This window comes from Maylandia zebra, linkage group LG5 (genome assembly GCF_041146795.1).
Source record: "Maylandia zebra isolate NMK-2024a linkage group LG5, Mzebra_GT3a, whole genome shotgun sequence".
Classification (NCBI taxonomy): Eukaryota; Metazoa; Chordata; class Actinopteri; order Cichliformes; family Cichlidae; genus Maylandia; species Maylandia zebra.
In genome coordinates, this window is record NC_135171.1 from 6,371,878 (window position 1) to 6,393,848 (window position 21,971).

The window sequence follows — 21,971 nt, forward strand, 5'->3', positions numbered from 1 at the left end:
GGAAGAGAGACAGAGGTTAACAACAGATATGATTCAATGCAGAGAGGTCTGTTAATACATAGTGAGTGAGAAAGGTGACTGGAAAGGAAAAACTCAATGCATCATGGGAATCCCCCGGCAGCCTACGTCTATTGCAGCATAACTTGTCATGGATCGCTGTGTGGCAGGCAGGAGGAGGACCCAAACGCAAAACTCACAGACACGGGGATGAACTCAAAATCACAGCTTTAATGCTGGAATGGCAGAACATAGGAAATACAAAACTAAACTGGGAAAAGTAAACTAACATACGCAGAGAGACACAGGGAGATCCACACAACATGAGGGAGAACACGACGCCGAACAGAGGGAGACTCAGACAGAAATACACAGAGGGTAAACGAGGAAAGTGGGCACACACGGGGAACACAGGTGACACTGATAATCATAACGAGACAGGGCGGGGTGAACTGAACATGACATGTAGAGGCACAGAGGTTCCGACAGGAGGAGAGAGAGCACGGGGAAAACACAGACATAACGGGCTGGGGAAACATGAAACAACCACAAAGGGAGACGAGGGCTCATCAATACATAGAGGGCACACAGGGGGGAGAGAGCCATGAAGGGAAAAACACTTAGGGAACAACACAACAGGGCAACTCAGAAGACATGGCCTAAATAAGGAACGAAATACGAGAATACAAAAAACTAAGAATACTGGGCCCACATGGCCCAGGACCATGACACCACCCCCCCCTAAAGGGCTGGCTCCCGACAGCCCAAACCCGAGAAACAAAAACAAAAACAGAAAACAACCCACCCAGGGCGGGAGGCGGGGGACCAGGACGGAGGGACCAGAACGGGAAACAAAATAAACAGAAAACACGGGAGCACACGACCATAGTCAAAATAAAGTTCAGGGGGCCGACCCAGAGCCCACAGGAACAAGAGTTCACGGGTCACACGGTCGGGGGGCCGACCAGGCGGGTGGCACAGGTGGCAGAGCTGGTCCGGAGGCCGGCCGCGCGGAAGGCAGCGGCGGCGGCGAAGGAGACGGAGTAGTTCAGGAGGCCGGCCGCGCGGAAGGCAGCGGCGGAGGAGACGGAGTAGTTCAGGGGGCCGGCCGCGCGGAAGGCAGCGGCGGCTCTCCAGTGTCAGGCGTGCTGGCCATGGCCCGGTGGGCACAGGACCAGACGAAGCACAGGCCGAAGCCGCGGCAGACGAGGCCGAAGACTCGGAGGCTGGACCAGGCGAAGGCTCTGAGGCTGGACCAGGCGAAGGCTCTGAGGCTGGACCAGGCGAAGGCTCTGAGGCTGCAGCTGACGAAGGCTCTGAGGCTGCAGCTGACGAAGGCTCTGAGGCTGCAGCTGACGAAGCACAGGCTGGACCAGGTGTAGCAGAAGGTGGCTGGATGGGCTCCTCGGGCCCTCCAGCTGATGTGGCATGGTGCTGAACGGGCCCCTCGGACCCTCCAGCGGAGACAGGAGGCTGAACGGGCCCCTCGGACCCTCCAGCGGAGACAGGAGGCTGGACGGGCCCCTCGGACCCTCCAGCGGACGTGGCATGAGGCTGGTGCGGTTCTCCTGAACCCCCAGCTGACGAGGAAGGTTGCTGAACGGGCCCCTCGGACCCTCCAGCGGAGACAGGAGGCTGAACGGGCCCCTCGGACCCTCCAGCGGAGACAGGAGGCTGAACGGGCCCCTCGGACCCTCCAGCTGACGAGGTAGATGGCGGCGTGGGAGCCGCAGAGTCCTGGATGAGCTCATCCGAGCTCCCAGCAGGAGCTGATGCAGAGCCAGAGAGTTTTGAGACCCCTGGCTGAATGTTAAGCCGACCAGCGGACCGTACTGCTATCGGGGACTGGGCTACAGGAGGCACTGGAGCTACTGGGGCCTGCGCTACAGGCGGCACTGGAGCTACTGGGGACTGCGCTACAGGCGGCACTGGAGCTACTGGGGCCTGCGCTACAGGCGGCACTGGAGCTACTGGGGCCTGCGCTACAGGCGGCACTGGAGCTACTGGGGCCTGCGCTACAGGCGGCACTGGAGCTACTGGAGACTGAACTGAGGGCGGCTGCGAGGGAGCTAACGGAGACTGAACTGAGGGCGGCTGCGAGGGAGCTAACTGAACTGAGGGCGGCTGTGAGGGAGCTAACTGAACTGAGGGCGGCTGCGAGGGAGCTAACTGAACTGAGGGCGGCTGCGAGGGAGCTAACTGAACTGAGGGCGGCTGCGAGGGAGCTAACTGAACTGAGGGTGGCTGCGAGGGAGCTAACTGAACTGTGAGAGGCTGCAGACCCTGACGGCTCCGAGGGCCCCCGAGAGCCAGGCGTGTTCCCCGAAAGATGTGCTGACAATCGGGGGTAGGCCACGGCTTTCTCCGGAGCTCCTCCTCTACGTGGGTGCAAGCTGCTTGCTGCTGCTCACAGAGACCGGGCTCCATGATTTCCGGAGTTAATGCGGTGCCACGGCGGCGCCGGCGCCGCCCCCTCCTGGTAGCTGGCGCGATGGGCGCTGATGGCACCAATGCAGGGGGTGATGTAGCGGCGATCTCCCGGTCGTCCGCCCACATCCTTGCCAGAAATGAGGCAGGCGAAGTAAAGTCTAAGTGGATTGGAGACGGCGAGCGGCTGGTAGGCTGTGCAGCAGGTGAGAGGTCCTGCTCCGAGATGAGCCAGGGCTTCCACCGGAGCTCGTCCTCCCGATAAGCCCGCAACACCTGCTGCCGCTCCTCCTCACCGAAGTCAACAGCCTCGGGCATCTCCGTGCAGGCAGGCGGTGGCGAAGATGCGGAAGCTGATGAAGTGTGAGCCAATGGTGTGTCCGTGGTGAGCCTCACCGTTCCGACTCTGACCGCCACAGGCTCATGAGGCGGCGGGGCAACGGCGCGATGGCACGGCTCTGGTGAAGGTGCACGCCCACCGGGCCGCTGCTGCTGCGGACGGAGTCGGAGAGCGGAGACGAGAAGGTCGCTGACGAGGGGGTGCAGCGTCTCCCATAACCAGGGGAACACAGACACGCACACCCCTACCTGGCGGGCGAACTCCTCCCGTTCCTCCTCACTGGAACAGTGCAGCCACTTGTCGCATAGCGACTCCACTGTCCGGACAATCTCCAGTCTTTGTGTCGCGTCTTTGTGTCGCATGGTCGCGTCGTACTGTCGGTCCGCGGAGGGGTTGTGAACTGCTGGGTCCATGTTGTGGTCGTGTTCTTCTGTCATGGATCGCTGTGTGGCAGGCAGGAGGAGGACCCAAACGCAAAACTCACAGACACGGGGATGAACTCAAAATCACAGCTTTAATGCTGGAATGGCAGAACATAGGAAATACAAAACTAAACTGGGAAAAGTAAACTAACATACGCAGAGAGACACAGGGAGATCCACACAACATGAGGGAGAACACGACGCCGAACAGAGGGAGACTCAGACAGAAATACACAGAGGGTAAACGAGGAAAGTGGGCACACACGGGGAACACAGGTGACACTGATAATCATAACGAGACAGGGCGGGGTGAACTGAACATGACATGTAGAGGCACAGAGGTTCCGACAGGAGGAGAGAGAGCACGGGGAAAACACAGACATAACGGGCTGGGGAAACATGAAACAACCACAAAGGGAGACGAGGGCTCATCAATACATAGAGGGCACACAGGGGGGAGAGAGCCATGAAGGGAAAAACACTTAGGGAACAACACAACAGGGCAACTCAGAAGACATGGCCTAAATAAGGAACGAAATACGAGAATACAAAAAACTAAGAATACTGGGCCCACATGGCCCAGGACCATGACATAACTAAGGGAGGATTCAGGGTCACCTGGTCCAGCCCTAACTATATGCTTTAGCAAAAAGGAAAGTTTTAAGCCTAATCTTAAAAGTAGAGATAGTGTCTGTCTCCCGAATCCAAACTGGAAGCTGGTTCCACAGAAGAGGGGCCTGAAAACTGAAGGCTCTGCCTCCCATTCTACTTTTAAATACTCTAGGAACAACAAGTAGGCCTGCAGAGCGAGAGCGAAGTGCTCTAATAGGGTGATATGGTACTACAAGGTCATTAAGATAAGATGGGGCCTGATTATTTAAGACCTTGTATGTGAGGAGCAGGATTTTGAATTCAATTCTGGATTTAACAGGAAGCCAGTGAAGGGAAGCCAAAACAGGAGAAATCTGCTCTCTCTTTCTAGTCCCTGTCAGGACTCTTGCTGCAGCATTTTGGATTAGCTGAAGGCTTTTCAGTGAGGTTTTTGGACATCCTGATAATAATGAGTTACAGTCGTCCAGCCTGGAAGTAATAAATGCATGAACTAGTTTTTCAGCATCACTCTGAGACAGGATATTTCTAATTTTAGAGACGTTGCGCAAATGGAAGAACGCAGTCTTACATATTTGTTTAATATGTGCATTGAAGGACATGTCCTGGTCAAAAATGACTCCAAGGTTCCTCACAGTGTTACTGGAGGCCAAGGTAATGCCATCCAGAGTAAGAATCTGGTTAGATACCATATTTCTAGGCTTTTCAGGGCCGAGTACAATAACCTCAGTTTTATCTGAATTAAGAAGCAGAAAGTTAGCGGCCATCCAGGTCTTTATGTCTTTAAGACATTCCTGCAGTTTAACTAATTGGTGTGTGTTATCTGGCTTCATGGACAGATAGAGCTGGGTGTCATCTGCATAGCAGTGAAAATGGATGCTATGTCTTCTAATGATGCTGCCTAAGGGAAGCATGTATAATGTAAACAGAATTGGTCCTAGCACTGAACCCTGTGGAGTCTATTAGATAGATATGATACAAACCACTGCAGTACCTGTAATACCTACAGCATGTTCTAATCGCTCTAATAGGATATTATGGTCGACAGTATCGAATGCTGCACTAAGGTCTAGCAGGACAAGCACAGAGATGAGTCCACTGTCAGAGGCCATAAGAAGATCATTTGTAACCTTCACTAAAGCTGTTTCTGTGCTGTGATGAGCTTTGAAACCTGACTGAAACTCTTCAAATAAACCATTCCTCTGCAGATGATCTGTTAGCTGTTTGACAACTACTCTTTCAAGGTTTTTGATATGAAAGGAATGTTGGAGATTGGCCTATAATTAGCTAAGACTGCTGGGTCTAGAGATGCTTTTTGAGTAAAGGTTTAACTACAGCCAGCTTGAAGGCCTGTGGTACATAGCTGATTATTAGAGATAGGTTGATCATATTTAAGATCGAAGAATTAATTAATGGCAGGACTTCTTTGAGCAGTTTTGTAGGAATGGGGTCTAAAAGACACGTTGAAGGTTTGGAGGAAGTAATTATTGAAGTTAACTCAGAAAGATCAATCGGAGAAAAAGAGTCTAACTTAACATCAATGGTACTAAGAGTAGCTGTAGATAATATTACATCTGTGGGATGATTACTGGTAATTTTTTCTCTAATGATTAAAATTTTATTTGTGAAGAAGTTCATGAAGTCATTACTAGTTGACGTTAAAGGGATGGTTGGCTCACAAGAGCTCTGACTGTTTGTCAGCCTGGCTACAGTGCTGAAGAGAAACTGGGGGTTATTCTTATTTTCTTCAATCAGTGATGAATAGTAAGATGTTCTGGCTTTGCAGAGGGCTTTCTTATAAAGCAGCAAACTATTTCTCCAGGCTAAATGATGATCCTCTAAATTTGTGACACGCCATTTCCTCTCCAGATTACGAGTCATCTGCTTTAGGCTACGTGTTTGAGAATTATACCACGGAGTCAGGTACTTCTGATTAGAGACCTTAGTTTTCACAGGAGCTACAGTATCCAGAGTCGTACGTAGTGAGGAGGTGAAATTATTAACAAGATAATCGACCTCTGTTGGAGCAGCGTTCAGATAGCTGCTCTGCTCTGTGTTGGTACAGGGCATTGAAGATGATAACAGTGGGTGGATTATATTCTTAAACTTAGTTACAGCGCTTTCAGAAAGACATCTACTGTGATAAAGTCTACTCTCCACCGCTGTGTAATCAATTATTGTAAAAGTAAATGTTATCAGGAAATGATCAGACAGGAGAGGGTTTTCAGGAAACACTGTTAAATGTTCAGTTTCTATGCCATATGTTAAAACAAGATCTAGAGTGTGATTAAAGTGGTGGGTGGGTTCTTTTACATTTTGAGAGAAGCCAATTGAGTCTAATAACAGACTAAATGCCATGTTGAGGCTGTCACTTTTAGCATCTACATGGATGTTAAAATCACCCACAATGTCTTTGTGTGCTCGGTCGCCGTTCCCGGAAATGTAAAATAAAGATCATTTTTCGAATTTTGACCACTCTGAGCCCAGTCTTTTTCGGCTGCCAAAAGACTGCAAAGGACTAAATTGAATACCCCCCTGCTCTGTGTCCAGGCCAACCTCCGAGTTCCTCCTCTAGGTTGACACCCTGAACTGTCCTACTCTGCTCAGGAGCTGGGCTGACTACCTCAGTTGTCATTTATTGTTTGTTGGCCTTTCCTGCTCCCTGTTTTTGGTCATGTTTATGGTTCTTTGTCACTGGGCCGGTGACCCTGTGTTTTATGTTATTATTAATCTTTGATTTCAACATGGTTTTTCACTGTTAGTGTTTTGGTTTCTGTTTTGTATTTCTAGCTCCCTAAGTTCTCTAGTATTTCTTGGGTTTTGTTCCTGTGCCCCTCATATTTAGTGTAGGTTTAGTTCTCTCCATGTTTATTTTCTTGTTCCACAGTCAGTCGTGTCTCATGTCACTCCTGTCCATGCGCTCCGTGTTCACTCTGTTCAGTCTCAAGTCCGTGCCTCTGTGCCTGTCCCATGTTTCCTGTTTTACTTTGATAGTCCCTTTCCTGTGTTCAGTGTTTTGAGTTTTGCTTTTCCCCTGTCTGGTTACGTCTGATTAGTCCCAGCTGTGTTTCCACTTGTTACCCACCCTCTCGTTATCCTACCTGTGTATTTTAGTCCTCAGTCTTCCCCTTCCTCTGCCCTGTTATACCCTCTCATTGCTGTGTGCTACTTTCCTGGTTTAACTTGGTAAACTCCTAGTCTCCAGCTTCTTCGTTCTTCCTTCTCTGTTTCCAAGTTTAGTCTCCTAGTTTCTAGTTATTATGTTCTGTTTCCTGTATTTTGACATACATTAAAAGCTGCCTCTTTTAGTTCATCCCTCTGTGTTCTGAGTCTTGCGTTTGGGTCCAATCTCCTGCTTGCCACACAATAAACATGACATTTTTGTTAAACTTGGTCTTGGTATCCTGCATTTCGAGTCCTCATCCCACACACTCCACATTATGAGATCCTAAATCTTAGTATTCAGGGGACAAAAGAGTAACAATTCTAACAGATACATAAATTATATAGACTGATGATCTATAATATAAATCTTTTGTACTGAAGGATGCAGGTACAGTTTAATGCTTTGAAGCTTCTGAAACCTATGTCATCACCAAGATAACATAGACTTCAGGAGCAAAACAGCGAGACATAGTAGTGACAGAATCCTTAAAGATATACGGAAGAAATGGCAATGAAAACAAAGTCAAGAATTGAGAATTGGAGAATAACTTCAGGTCTTCCTGACATTATCTTGTTCTCAGGTTTCATTGTTTTACCTGTTTATACACTTTATTCCACAGAGACAGAAAAGGAAAAAGCAGGGCTGCAAGCAGAAGTTAAGAGCGAGAACCAGAAAAAACTAAATCAATGGATGTTAAGACAAGAGGACATAAAGAGAGGGATGCAGCAGACAGGCACACTCTGATGATCCATCATGGCTGAACGCAATCCCAGCAGTGACAGGGTTTAGAACAGGACTCCCCGGAGTCTAGACACTGGTGTTGGTGAGGATGCAGCCTGAGGTTTGGATGGAGCTCTGAGGCGATATGGAGATGGGGAGAAGGTGGGCTGCATGAATGAGAGTCTAAAAGGGAGAATGGCAGAGAGCACAGATTTAAACCAATCAAGGTGGAGGCTGATTGGCTCAAAGAAGCCAGACAGGATGATGACTGTTCTAGAGTCATGATGCCAATGTGGAGATTGACTGTGTGGGAAAGTGGTAGTGATGCAGATGAGTGAGCTTCATAGATGAAAAATATTATTTGAAAAAATAAATGGGTAGCTTAAACAATGAGTTCTTGATCTCAGCTTGTCAGACACTGATCGTTGGTGTTTATATTTTAAGGCACTGGGAACGCTTTAAGGGTCACTTTTTAATATGCTGGGAAGTGTTCCACATCAGCATAATGCAGTTTCAGGAAGCATTATATGATGTGAAAGAGAGGCATGTTGTGCATTAAGATAGAACTTCATCTTTTTGCACACTGTCTAGAAAATTGTTTCCCAACAATAATTTTTTGTTGTTGACTTTTGGGGCCATATTAACAAACTTTCTAAAAGTCTAAGCTCTAAGTTAGTCCCAAACTTTTTACTCTGGTGACGCTGTATGAGTCGTTCTTTTAAAAGGTGTGAATATTTAATAAAAGTATATTATAGTGATGCTGGGTATAAAATGGGCAGTGTGTTATCAGCATTTCTCAGGCAAAAAAAATAGTGGAAGGACAAAACAGGAAAACTAGTCAACAACTTTTTCCTTCAAGTGAGAAAATTGGATATTTGCATTTTGCAGACTTGAGATAATTCACAATCATCTTTTTAAGAAAAGATTCCTCACTGAAGCATATTTTATGTATATTCTGGTGCTTAAACAAAAAGCTCTACAAAAATTCCCCAAAGTTTAAATGATGCCAAGTTAATAAAATACTAAGATGTTTTTGGTGCCTTTCATTAAAGATGCTTTTGTTGAAGCATACTCCTGTGTTAACACTATTAACCCTCTAAGTTTTCATCAGTGACAACCCAAACCGTAGGCCCAAACCCTAGTCCTAGGTTTTGGAGAAAAGCAAAAGCTCATCTTTTGAGAAAATGAAAATAATTTGTGTGCAAGTTGGAAGTTTTTTCTTATTATTTCAAGTTTTGACAGTCTTGTATGCAAACTAAAATCATGTATTCTGTTAGTATAAGTTTAGAGTTGGAGTCATCCTCAGTGATGACTTTGACCTCAGAGGGTTAACATTTTGGTGAGTTTAAAGTCATGATTTTATATGACGTAATGCTATGGGAAAATATAACTTTAAGAAAATATTCTGCTGAGTCTTGTCAATCAGAAGATTAAAAAAATGTAACTGAAACACATGTTTTTCCTAAAAAGTCATTTTGGCTTGTCTCCAAAACATAAGGATTCCAGGCTAGAGTCGGGGCTGTGACGATTTAGACCTCAGAGGGTTAAAAAAGGCTACTTTTACTAAATTAAAAAACTAAATTAAGTAAGTACATTTATAAACCATATGAATACCCATTTACACATACTAGCCTACTGTGTAAGTGGGTCTGTCATCTCAAATGTTTTGTATGCTGGATATAAAAAAAACAATGGAGGTGGATGGAATTTTTATTTATTTATTTATTTATTTATTTATTTATTTATTTATTTATTTATTTATTTTCAGAATTTTAAGGAAGAAAAGTCAGAGTTTTTTCTCTCAGAATTCTGACTTTTTTTTTCTTAGAATTTCAGAATTGTTATATTATTCTCAGAATTATCAGAAAAAAATCTGAATTCTGACAAAATAATTTCAGAAATCTGACATTCCCAGATTGGAGGAGAATTAGTTACACTGAAAAACAATGGGGGAGATCTTTTTTTCCCCAGAATTCCAGAAAATCATCGGAATTCTGAGATTAATGTCAGAAATTCTACAAAAAGGATTATGGCCACTATAAAAAAACAAAAAACAAAAATGTGGGGGGCTTGGAATCTTTTTTTTTTTTTATAAAGACTGTGGTTTCAGTCACTTTTTGGTTTGGGTTAGACCCTTCCTTCCCACGTCCTATCACAATATTAAACAAATAAGGAGGTAAAATGTTTTCCCTTCTTCACTGACCACCTCCTGTGCAATAAAGATATTACTGCAGAGTATATCTGGCTGTGGTCTCAAATTTTGTATTTAGACTATCACGGGACTTCCGCTAGAGCAGGGCTGCCCAATCCCAGTCCTCGAGAGCTACTATCCTGCAGCTTTTAGATGCATCCCTACTCCAACACAGCTGAATCAAATGGTTTGATTACCTCTTCAGCATGCCATCATGTTTGGCAAAGGCCTGATAACAAGCCATTCATTTGATTCGGGTGTGTGGGAACAAGGATGCATCTAAAAGCTGCAGGACAGTAGTTCTCGAGGACCGGGATTGGGCACCCCTGCGCTAGAGTATATCATATTAATGTCTATATTTATTTAAGTCACTTCAGCAATTTTCCGATCGACTGCAGTTTCACTCATTTGATTAAAAGAACTTGGTTGGATACTGCTGTTTCATGCTTGGATCACTTTTTCACACAGATATTGAACACAGCACACCTGCAGTACTTAATACCACCACATCAGTGATGTATGATAACATACCAAAGTGCATATCTATGTACACAAATAAATCATAAGACCCAAAACATGTTAGACATACGTGCACAAATGCAGGAACTTTCAAGGTTTGATCTCACACACTTTAGTCACCTGAAGTATCATACTTCTGAGCAGGTACTTTGCAACTGAGAGCAAAAAAACCAGAGAAAGTTACATCTGATTTTGCATTTCCTTCAAAGCCTCTATTGGTGATCAGCCATAGTTGAACATGCCCATATCCCATGCACATAAAACAATATTATCTGTTGGTTATTTTAACCAAAGCAACAGTTTTGCTCAGGCATGTGTGCATGGAACATGTTCGGGGCCTAACATTTGCATGTTTGTGTGTTTTATGCTGTAAGGAGTGCTGCAGAAGTGACTGATGGCTCACAGTACTTTGTGCTGCTGATGATCACAGACGGCGTCATCTCAGACATGGCTCAGACTAAAGAGGCAGTTGTCAATGTGAGTATACATAGCACACTACACACAGAACATTTAATTGAATGTAGAGGCAGCACATCAGTGGGATCCACATCAACCCAAGACAGGTGATATGATGTGTAAAGTCTTGTATAATAGCATATACTGTGATGAACGCAGCTATCAAATCTGAAAAGTGTTTGTTAGTAAGAAAGTGCCTGCTTTTTCAGAAGTCCTTTAGATTTAAAATGGCCTGGCCTGTATTTGTATAGTGCTTTACTAGTCCCTAAGGACCCCAAAGCGCTTCACACATCCAGTCATCCACACATTCACACACTGGTGATGGTAAGCTACATTGTAGCCACAGCCACCCTGACAGAAGCTAGGCTGCCGGACACTGGTGCCACCGGGCCCTCGGACCACCCTCTGACCACCACCAGTAGGCAACGGGTGAAGTGTCTCGCCCAAGGACACAACGACCGAGACTGTCCAAGCCAGGGCTCGAACCGGCAACCTTCCGATTACAAGGCGAACTCCCAACTCTTGAGCCCGGCTCAATCGTGGCTCAAATATGAACAGAATTTTTAAAAAATGGGGGGAAAAAGAAGAGGAGGAAAAAGTCAGAAGTTGATTACCTCATGTAGACTTACCAGTCACAGCTGTAAGCGCTGACATAAACAAAGTCAGGCTTGCCTCAAATCACACTTGGAGGAGTACATGTGGAGTACCAGAGGCCTGAGAGCTTCAGGGTTCTGCACAGTATCTTTGCTGTTCCCAGGACTGCGCTCTTCTGGACAGAGATCTCGGATGTCATTCCTGAGATATGCTGGAGCCACTTGCCCAGGTCACTGCCTTGTTTACCACAAGCACCACTTTTGCCTTCACCCTCCATATCTTCTTGAGCTCCTCTCTCAGCCTTTGGTATTTCTTGAGTTTCTCGTTTTCCTTCTTCTTCTTTTTGCTATCATTTGGTATAGATAGATCTATTACTACACCTGTCTTCCTCTGCTTGTCCACCACTTCTCTTTCCGGTTGGTTGGACATTACTAGTTTGTCCGTCTGTATTTGGAAGTCCCACGGGATCTTATTCGGTCATTCCCAACCATCCTGGGGCACATATCCCATTATCACTTCAGGACTTCCAGGCTATGCTCGGCACTGATGTTTTTGCTGTTATGTGCTGGATTGTCTCAGAGGCATCTTTACACAGCCTGCACCTGGGGTCTTACCTGGTGTGATAGACCCCAGCCTCTATGGACCTTGTGCTCAGAGCTTGTTCTTGTGCTGCTATGATCAGTGCCTCTGTGCTGTCTTTCAATCCAACTTTGTCCAACCACTGGTAGGACTTCTAGATGTCAGCCACTTCCTCTATCTGATCACACAGTTTTTTTTTATTGGTATGTGTATGTGTCTAAATTATTAGGGATCAACTAGGTAGTTAGTTTAACCATTGCCATGACTAGCATGCAATGTAGAGAATCTCAAAGTTGTACTGATCAATATTAAAACGAATAATAACGGAAATATGGAATGTAAGTATTCTCTGTGTTACCCCAGGCAGACTGGCTTTTTGTGAAGTTAATGGAAGAGAACAGATGGCTGGATGGATGGAAAATATTTTGATTTACACATACTGTGGTTAACTACCAAGTGTCTGATCGACAAAATGTGTTTGTATTGGACTTAAATTAGATGCTACTGCAGAAGTAAGAGAAACAGGCAGAGACAAAGACTGGTACTAATTCCATAATGTTCTGGAAAAAAAAACCCACAACTGAAGTTCAGTCAAACTGTATCAGGTAAAGCTAGCTTTTCACTGGTATGCCATTCTGTATATTGCTGCATTACTGTGTAAAACTGTCTTTCAAGGAGTGGGGGAACTGTAATCTGTCTCGTATTCATTCTATGCTCCTTCCACAGGCAGCCTCTCTGCCAATGTCTGTCATCATAGTAGGAGTGGGCCCTGCTGAGTTTGATGGTAAGTACTTGTGTGTGACATGGAAGAGGGGATGTGCTGAGTACTTTCACGCTGACAGATACATGTCAGAGACGTCATTATTTGTTTCACAAATACAATCGAGCATCTGTTTCTTTGCTGTGCTCCATTATGTAGCACTGTTAAAACCAACTGTTAAAACCAACTGTTAAAACCAACCTTGCAGGAGCAAAGAACATTCCAGCCTATATAGTTTGTATTCCAGGGCACAAACCTCATTGGTTCCTACTTACAGTATATGTCTGTAATATCATTCAGTTCTCCACATGGTTTAATCATTTAAAATGGAGCTGTAGTAACCCACAGAAAATGTCAGCCTCAGTACATCCAAGGAGATAAAAATGTCCCAGTGGAAAACCCAACCTATTTAAAATGAATACCAAATACAAACCGGCATGAAAAGTCAAATGGCTCCAGGACATTACAAGAAATAATTAAATTTGGGCTCTTGAGAGAAAAAAAAATTACAGACATGTGGTTCCAAACGAGATCAGAGATTTTCCTTATTTCCTCCTTTTCCTCCTGTTCCTCATGTTCTTAAATGTTTTTGGTTAATCACGGCGGAGCATTTCCTGAAGAAAATGTCCTGTGACTGCTGTAAAGCTGACTGAAGCAAATAGAAATGTGTGTGTGTGTGTGTGTGTGTGTGTGTGTGTGTGTGTGTGTGTGTGTGTGTGTGTGTGTGTGTGTGTGTGTGTGTGTGTGTGTGTGCTTCACAGAGCAGGTTCACATTTTTTATTTTTGGTCTTGGACAAAGCCTCACAGACATCCGTCCAGAACTTTTGTATTTTGGGACAGGACCAAAACAAGGTGGCCTCTGCCAATTTACATCTTTCGCACGTTGGGTCAATCAGAGGATACATCTTTGCCAATTTCGATTTGCTGAGATGGACCCTATGCACTATTTTAAACTGCAGAAGGCAATGTCTTGCACACATGGAGGACGAGTGAATATTACTTAAAACATTGCCCCAGTCTGCTTCAGCAGGATCGCTTAATTGCAGACATAGAAGAAAAACCCAGGCGCAAAATCAGAACAAGTATTGATGATATGGCCTTTTTCTTAGCTGGGTTAAAACACATAATGTCATCCATTACATCATTAGGGGTTTATTTGGGAACCCTGGGATAGAGCCTGAAAGAAAGTGTCGTATTTGTAGATACCTAAAAAAACGAGAGGGGGGTAAGTTGTATTTATTAGTCAGCTGTTCAAATGAGGCAAACGATCTTTTAAAGATCTCAGCCCTCGCCTCTGCTAGCCCTGAAATGTGGCATCAGACATTGAAGGGGAAAAAACATAGTTGGAAGCTACTGGGCTGCCTAAGCACATCTTCAGAAGATTAAAATGTTTTCTAAACTGAAAGCAAATCTGGATAATATTATTAACTACAGGATTCTCAATTGTCAGGCTTTTGGGTAACGGGATAGATGCACCTACGACAGACAATAGCAAGAAAGAACCAGAAGAGAGCTTCTCCATTTCTACCCATACGGGTCCGCTGCAATCGTGCTGATAGTGCAGCCAGTAGGTCAGACAGCGTAACAGCACAGTAATAATAACAGAAATTCGGTAGAGCCAGGCCTCCGTCTTGCTTTGACTTTTGCAGATGTGTTTTATGCAAACGTGGTTTCTTATTGTTCCAAAGGTATGATGTAATTGCAGAGTCCAATTTCTTAAAATAAGCATTCGGAATGTATATAGGGAGGCTTTGAAACAGATAAAGATATCTGGGTAATACAGACATTTTAACTACATTCACTCTCCCAACTAACGAGAGAGGAAGCGGCGACCATTTTGACAAGTCTTGTTGCATACTGAGGTGTAACTTAGTAAAAATTTCTTTAAAGAGATCACTGAAGTTTTTCATCACAGTTATGCCTAGATAGACAAAACTGTGCGTTGCAGTCTTGAAGGGAACAGTAATGTTCGCTAATGTGGAAAGAGGCATATTTAGAGGCAGTAATTCACTCTTGTGTAGATTCAATTTATAGCCTGACACAAGCCCAAATGTATCAAAAAGTTCAAGAATGTAGGGAATTGTTACCTCAGCCTTGGACACAAACAGCAGGAGATCATCGGCATAGAGAGATTTTTAGTTTTTGCTCAGTGCCATATCGCGAAATGCCTTGAATAACATGACTACTTCATATAGCTATTGCCAACGGCTCAATAGCTAATACAAAAAGGAGGGGGCTGAGGGGGAAACTTCCAAACCCAAATCTTTGCAAGGCCTCAAATAGATATTCCCATTCTACTCGATCGAAAGCCTTCTCCGCATCCATGGAGAGAAGGCATTCAGAAGCAGCTTGGCTGGGGGTGTACATTATATTAAGTAGTCGACGAATACTAAAAAAGGAGTGCCTGTTTTAATAAAACCAGTCTGATCTGAAGAGATTATGTTGGGTAAAACTTTTTCCAATCGGTTGGCCAAAACCTTCGCTAGTATTTTATAGTCTGAATTCAGGAGTGAAATCGGCCTGTAGGATCCACATTCCAAAGGGTTTTTATCTTTTTTGGGAAGATACAGGCTTATACAGGCTTGATTTAGGCTATCAGGCAAAACACCTTTCAATTCTTTATTTATTTGTCACATGTAGTTATAACTAGTACAACACACAGTGAAATGTTTTTTCCGGCTAAAAAGTACTCCCCCCCCCGACTGTGCATCTTACTAAACTTATAATAAAAAATATCTATATAAAAGTATAAAAATGTATAATATCGTGCAAAATATTACGCTGTAATAGTTAAGAGCTATAGTGTACGTATTTACATAAATACAGATGTATATGATAAAATACAAATAAAAATAAGGATAAAACTCAAAGGAAAATTATATACTGTGTATGGAATTGTCCATCATGTTGTCCGATTTGTGTTTTGATTGAGGAGTCTCACTGTTTGTGGGTAAAAACTCCTCCTGAACCTTTCAGTTCTTGTTTTCAGGCTACAGAGGCGTTTCCCTGACCTCAGTGGCCTGAACAGTTTGTAAGCGGGATGGCTGGAGTCGTTAGTGATCCTGATGGCCCGGGATCTGCACCTTTCAGCGTAGATGTCCTGCAGTGTTGGTAAAGATGTTCCCATAGTGCGTTCAGCTGTGCGCACGACCCTCTGCAGGGCTTTCTGTTGCTGTACTGTGCAGTTCCCGTACCACACCGTGATGTTATTACACAGGATGCTCTCAATGACCCCGGTGTAGAATCTCCTCTGGATGTTCTTGGAGATCTTAAACCTCTTTAAACGCCTCAGATGATAGAGGCGCTGTCTGCCTTTGCTGATGAGGAAGTCCGTATGTGTGTTCCAATTAAGGTCCTCTTTGATATAAACACCGAGGTATTTAAAATTAGAGACTTTCTCCACAGGGTTTCCATTGATCTGAATTGGGGTGTGAGTTTTCTCGCCTCTCTGTCTCCTAAAATCAATCACCATCTCCTTTGTTTTGCTGATATTCATGGAGAGGTGGTTTGCCACACACCACTTTGCTAATCCGTCCACCTCGCTTCGGTAGGCCCTCTCGTCATTCCCGGAGATGAGTCCTACCACCACTGTGTCGTCAGCGAACTTCACAATGGAGTTAGTGGGGTATCTGGCCGTGCAGTCCGCGGTGTAGAGGGAATAAAGAAGAGGGCTAAGCACACATCCCTGGGGGGCCCCTATGTTCAGTGAAAGGGTATGAGAGTACACATCCGCTATTCTCACCGACTGTGGTCTCGCAGTCAAAAAGCTGTGAATCCACCTGCACAAGGATGTGCTGAATCCCAGATCCCGGAGCTTATCCGTAAGGATGTGGGGCACTATGGTGTTGAACGCTGAGCTGTAGTCTATAAACAGCATACTCACATAGTTCCCACGTCCCTCATCTAGATGGCTCAGTGTGGTGTGCAGGACCTGTGCTACAGCATCTCCAGTGGATCTATTTGTCCGGTATGCAAACTGCAATGAGTCCAAGTCAGGAGGGAGGAAAGAACTAATAAAGGGTTTCATGAGCCTTTCAAAACATTTCATCACTACAGATGTTAGGGCCACTGGGCGATAATCATTTAGGCTGGCTGGGCGGGTGTTCTTAGGGATCGGAACAATCACTGATGTTTTAAAGCAGGTGGGGACTACCTGCTGGGCCAGGGAGGCATTGAAGATGCTGGTGAAAACTGTGGTCAGCTGATCTGCACATACTCTTAGCACACGTCCCGGTATGCTATCTGGTCCCGCTGCCTTCCTGCAGTTGGTTGCCCTCAGAGCTCTCCTCACGTCATGCTCAGAGAGTATCAGTGGTGCTGGTTCAGCAGCGGGGGCGGGTGCAGGGCTCTGAGATTGAAACTGAGGCGCCTCAAAACGCGCAAAAAAAGCATTGAGTTCGTCAGCTAATTCCGGTTTCGTACATCTCACAGTGCTGGGTTTATAATCTGTGATTGTTCGTAGCCCGCCCCATATACGTCGGGAGTCGCCATATTGGAAATGCGACTCCACCTTTGGCAAGAGAGTCAGTATATAACGTCGCTAACACAGGGGCTAGTTTTCCAGCAAAGGCGGCATAAAACTCGTTCGGTAAGCCATCAGGGCCTGGTGATCGGTGAGACTGTAATGATTTTATTGCTGTTATGCTCTCCTGCTGCTGCAGAGGTGCATCCAGGGTGGAAACCTCGTCTGGGGACAATGTTGGAATCTTTAGGTCTCTAAAAGAATCAGAGAGGAGGTTAGAATCATTGGTATTATCGGAGCTACACAACTTATAATAATAATGCTGATAAGCATCATTTATCCCCTGTTGATCTGTAACAGTTCCACCATCTCGGGTTGCGACCCCATTAATAGTTTGCCTGGCTCTTGCACATTTCAACTGTCTTGCTAGAATCTCTCCCACCTTATCTCCGTGCTCATAGGTATCACTGCGGTTCTTTAACAATAAATATTCTATAGAATGTGAGGCGAGCACATCATATTCTGCACCCAGTTTCAAACGTTCTTTATATAAATTTGGTGAGGGGTTCTGAGAATTCCTATTATCCAAGTCTGATATTTGCTTTTCCAAATCCTTTAGTTTAGAAGTAGAAGTGCGTTTCATATTGGCTGTAAACGATATAACCTGGCCGCGAAGATAAGCCTTAAGAGCCTCCCAGACCGACGAGATGGAAATATCTGAGTTAAATTAAATTCCAAAAAGTAGGTAATTTGATCTGAAATAAACTCTATAAAGTTTTCATCACTTAACAAAAGAGAGTTTAGGAGACTCCATACCGGGTATATGCAGTGTCAATATTAAGGGCACATGGTCAGATATTACAATAGGCTGATAATCACATGACTTAACAAGAGAGGTAAAAAAATAGTCAATTCTACTGTAGGTTTGATGAGCATTTGAAAAAAAGGAATATTGTCTGTCTTGTGGGTGTAAAAAACGCCAAATGTCCAAGATGCCGTAGGTTGAAAAAAAGGACTGTAAATAAGAAGCTGTCGAGTATCCAGTTCTTACAGATGATCAGTAGGACGCGTGAAAAAAAAATTGGGGCATATATATTTGCTAATGTAACATTAATAATAAAAATTGATCTGGTTACTATAACGTATCCGTTTGAATCAGCCAGAGTCGAACAGGGGGTAAAAGGAACCCTTTTATTAAAAACCAATATATTGACCAATATCGCTACACCTCTTCCCTTTGTAAAATGTGAGTGCTGCCCCACCCAACTACATTTTAAACGAGTATTATCTGACATTTTAGGATGGGTTTCTTGAATAAAGGCTATATCAGCACCCATATTTTTCAAGTGAGTGAGAACCTTCTTTCTTTTAATAGGATGGTTCAGGCCTTTAACATTCCAGGTCACTAAGTCAATAGAGGTAACCATTGAAAATATATCAAAGGTTTTAGCTGGTTGCTCAGACGAGAAACATAAAGCACTTGGTTCTTAACTTGGACAGTCGAACACAGAAACCCTCCCAGAAACCCCCTGAACCCCCAGGTGACACTAGCTGTCAGAACAAACAGCACACCTACCCAATCCAACTGAAAAACATCCATAACTATCCTACCTAAAGCTCCTTAAGCCTGCATAGTATAAAGGTTGGAATAAGACCCACCAGGTGTACACCGGTGAAGTCCACAATTCAAAATATGTGCAAATAATTGCACTGTCACGCCAAAAAAATAATAAAGAAAAAGAAATGAAGTTAAATGTCTGAAAATCAACATAGGAATCATGACAATGCCATAACAGTCGTCCAAAGTAGTCCCGTGTTCCACGTGCCTCAAAACAGTTCAGTCTTCCATGGAGTCTTGCACAAACCTTTCGGCCTCAGCCACAGAGCCAAATGTGAGGCGTACACCATCCGTTTTAACAATGCGTAGTCGCACCGGGTATAGCAGTGATGGTTTCTGGCTCACCACCTCAGGGCTGTAGTCTTCATAGACCCGGAATGGTTTATCCATATACTTCGGGTCGTTCCTCCTCCTAGCCTCTCGTATTAGCAGCTCCTTGTTTTGGTAGCGGTGAAAACAGACAATGACGGGTCTGCCTCCAGGGGCCGGTTTGGGGGCCGAAATATGGTGTGCATGATCCAGTTCGGGGGGAGAGGGGAAAATGTCTCTCCCAAAAATGTCTTGCAACAACTGTGAGAAAAACTTAGAGGGATGTGGACCCTCAATCCCTTCCTCCAGGCCAATAAGGCGAGCATTGCAGCGTCTGTTTCTCGACTCAATGTCCGATAGCTTAGCCTTCAGCTTTTCATTAGCGACCCGTAGTGTCTCACAGGTATCCTCCACTTTAGCAAGGCGGTGGTCGAGCGTTTCGGCGCTTTCCTCCAAAGATTCTATGGTTGTCCGATGCCTTCTGTAGTCCGTCCAGCTTTTTATTCACGTCATCAAAAAAGCTGACTTTTAGCTCCGCCAGTAAAGCCAAACAGTGCTCCGCTAGCAGTGCTGTTATGTCGGCTTTGCTAACATTCGCAGGAACGCTAGCAGCCACGCATTCGGTTGTTTTGCCATTCGACTTCACAGGTTTAGGCGACATGACAGGGCATCAAATGTTCCGACGGCTACACCAAATCACCAAGATATTTGCCTCAAAAGATAAGTTAGGTGGGCTCGTTCAAATAACTAAAAGTTGCGGGAGCTAAGGGAAAGTGTGACTACCCCATGCTCGTCAAAACCGGAAGTCTAAAATATATCCAATACCTCTGTTAATTATATTCAATATTACTGGTCATAAAGCTTTAGTATCATGTTGACGTAAAGACAGTGGGATATAATCACAAGCCAATGCCACTAAGGTTGGTGTTGATGTTAACTCTACACCCAGTGTTTCTGTTCCTGACATTGCCACTATGTAGTTTAACTTACGTCTTGATATTTTCACATTTCAAAAAATAAATAACTAAATAGTTTCAGGAGCTGCAGCTGCAGATGATGTGAGGCAGAGACCCAAATGCCGATGACGCAGGAGAACAGTTAACAAAAGACGAGCCATTCAGTAAGGCTGAAACAAAACAAGGAAAGCCAAAAGAACCAGAGGACTTAAACTGGGAAACACTTTATTCATTTAAAAAACTAAATAAATACAATTTTTAAAAAGCAATAAAACCTGAGTAACAACCAAGAAACTGGAAGATAAGCTGAGACACCAACAAGGGACAAGGGGAGACGGAGATAATATATACACTACGGGTGATTAGGGAAGTGGAAACACATGGGAACACAGCAGGAACAAATTAGGCATAACAAGAAAGGGGAAGCAAAACTGAACACAATGCACATGAGATGAGGCCTGACAAAATAAAACAGGAAGTTGCAGGAGCACCGAGACTCACCGAGCTTGACACCAAGACGGGGAGACAGAGAGGATGAAACAGAGTCGTCTCCAAAAAATGCACCGTGTACTAGCAGACACTGACGTGATGGCAATCGCCACAGCAGCTCCATCAGATGCTTAAGGATGTTGCTATAAAACTTCATTGATGGCATAGTTTCTTTGTGAAGCAGTTCATGATATAGAACTCCACGAATACTTTAAATATTTCTGAATGCCTCGTCTGAAAATTGCTCAAATGTAGCTAGAAAGCCAGCTTTCATTGCCAGAAATGATTGCTGTTTGTTATCTGTGAAACCACACAATGTTCCAATCTATTCATGTGGAGATGGCTGAGAAGATTACCTTAATTGGGATATCAGCTAAACGTAGATCTGGTTTTTGGTGGGCCAGAACTCTTACAACAAAGTTTGTCAAAGTTTCTCTTCTAGGCTACATATCCCCATTGTACTCACAACTACTTTAATTTTCCATTTTCCGATAAATAAGATTCTAATCAGCCATCAAAATGTGCTCATTTTCTACTGATTGTATGAGTGGCATTATGTTAAATGTTTGCAGTTCTCCAAATCCCAGGTTGGTATCAGACCTCTCCATCTGACTGCCAACACACAGAGCAGTTCCTTTTTTCAAACATTTCTGCAAATGCACAATTAACTAGCAAGCGGGAACAGCAAGCCTTTAATTAAATTACTGAGGGTTTTTTCTTCTTTCACTGAATGTTCAAGAAACAATTTGTTCCCACTTGTGTTTTGTTTTTATCACTTCTGTTAATCCTGATAATATTGTGCTTGTAATTAAGAGATTGATTAAATCTTTGTACAAATGAATCAGAATCAACAGACTTGATGGCCAAGTGCCAATAAATAAATCATATGTTTATCTACTTTGGAGCATGTTTTTAAAGCTAATCCTTATTTCTTTTTAAAGAGCCTTAAGGCAACTGTGTGTGATTTGCTGCTATATAAATAAAATAAATAAATGAATAAAACTGAATTGAATTGAATCAAAAGGTTTTTGGTGACAAATTTCTGTTGTTATGACATCATTGATCAAATTGTTATTATATTTACTCTTCTGACACTGTCACTGCGTCTGCCAGGACTTGTGCAATCAGTAGAAAATTACTGCATTTCTCAAAAATGATTAAGCATTTAACACATCAGAAAATGGAAAACACCAGAATCAGGCTTGGTGCATTGTTTTGGCATTAGACTCTGTACTTGAGTAGATAACGAATCCATGTGCTCCTCCTCTGTGACATCCTAGAAATATACTTAACATAATATTACGTTAATGGCGAAAGAGGCCTGTCGTCTTATGCTCACCACCTGACCTATAAAGCG

The 21,971-nt window shown here is 44.1% G+C and overlaps 1 protein-coding gene across 2 annotated transcripts in view; it reads left to right on the forward strand.

The window, feature by feature from the left end:
• The window catches only part of LOC101478883 (copine-9), a 202,737-nt gene that overhangs the window by 170,845 nt on the left and 9,921 nt on the right, over nucleotides 1-21,971 (forward strand). For both annotated transcript variants that reach the window (XM_012921487.4, XM_014408692.3), the window contains 2 exons: nucleotides 10,766-10,868; nucleotides 12,747-12,804. In XM_012921487.4, coding sequence (XP_012776941.1) covers nucleotides 10,766-10,868; nucleotides 12,747-12,804 — 161 coding nt within the window. The remainder of the gene's footprint in view (nucleotides 1-10,765; nucleotides 10,869-12,746; nucleotides 12,805-21,971) is intronic.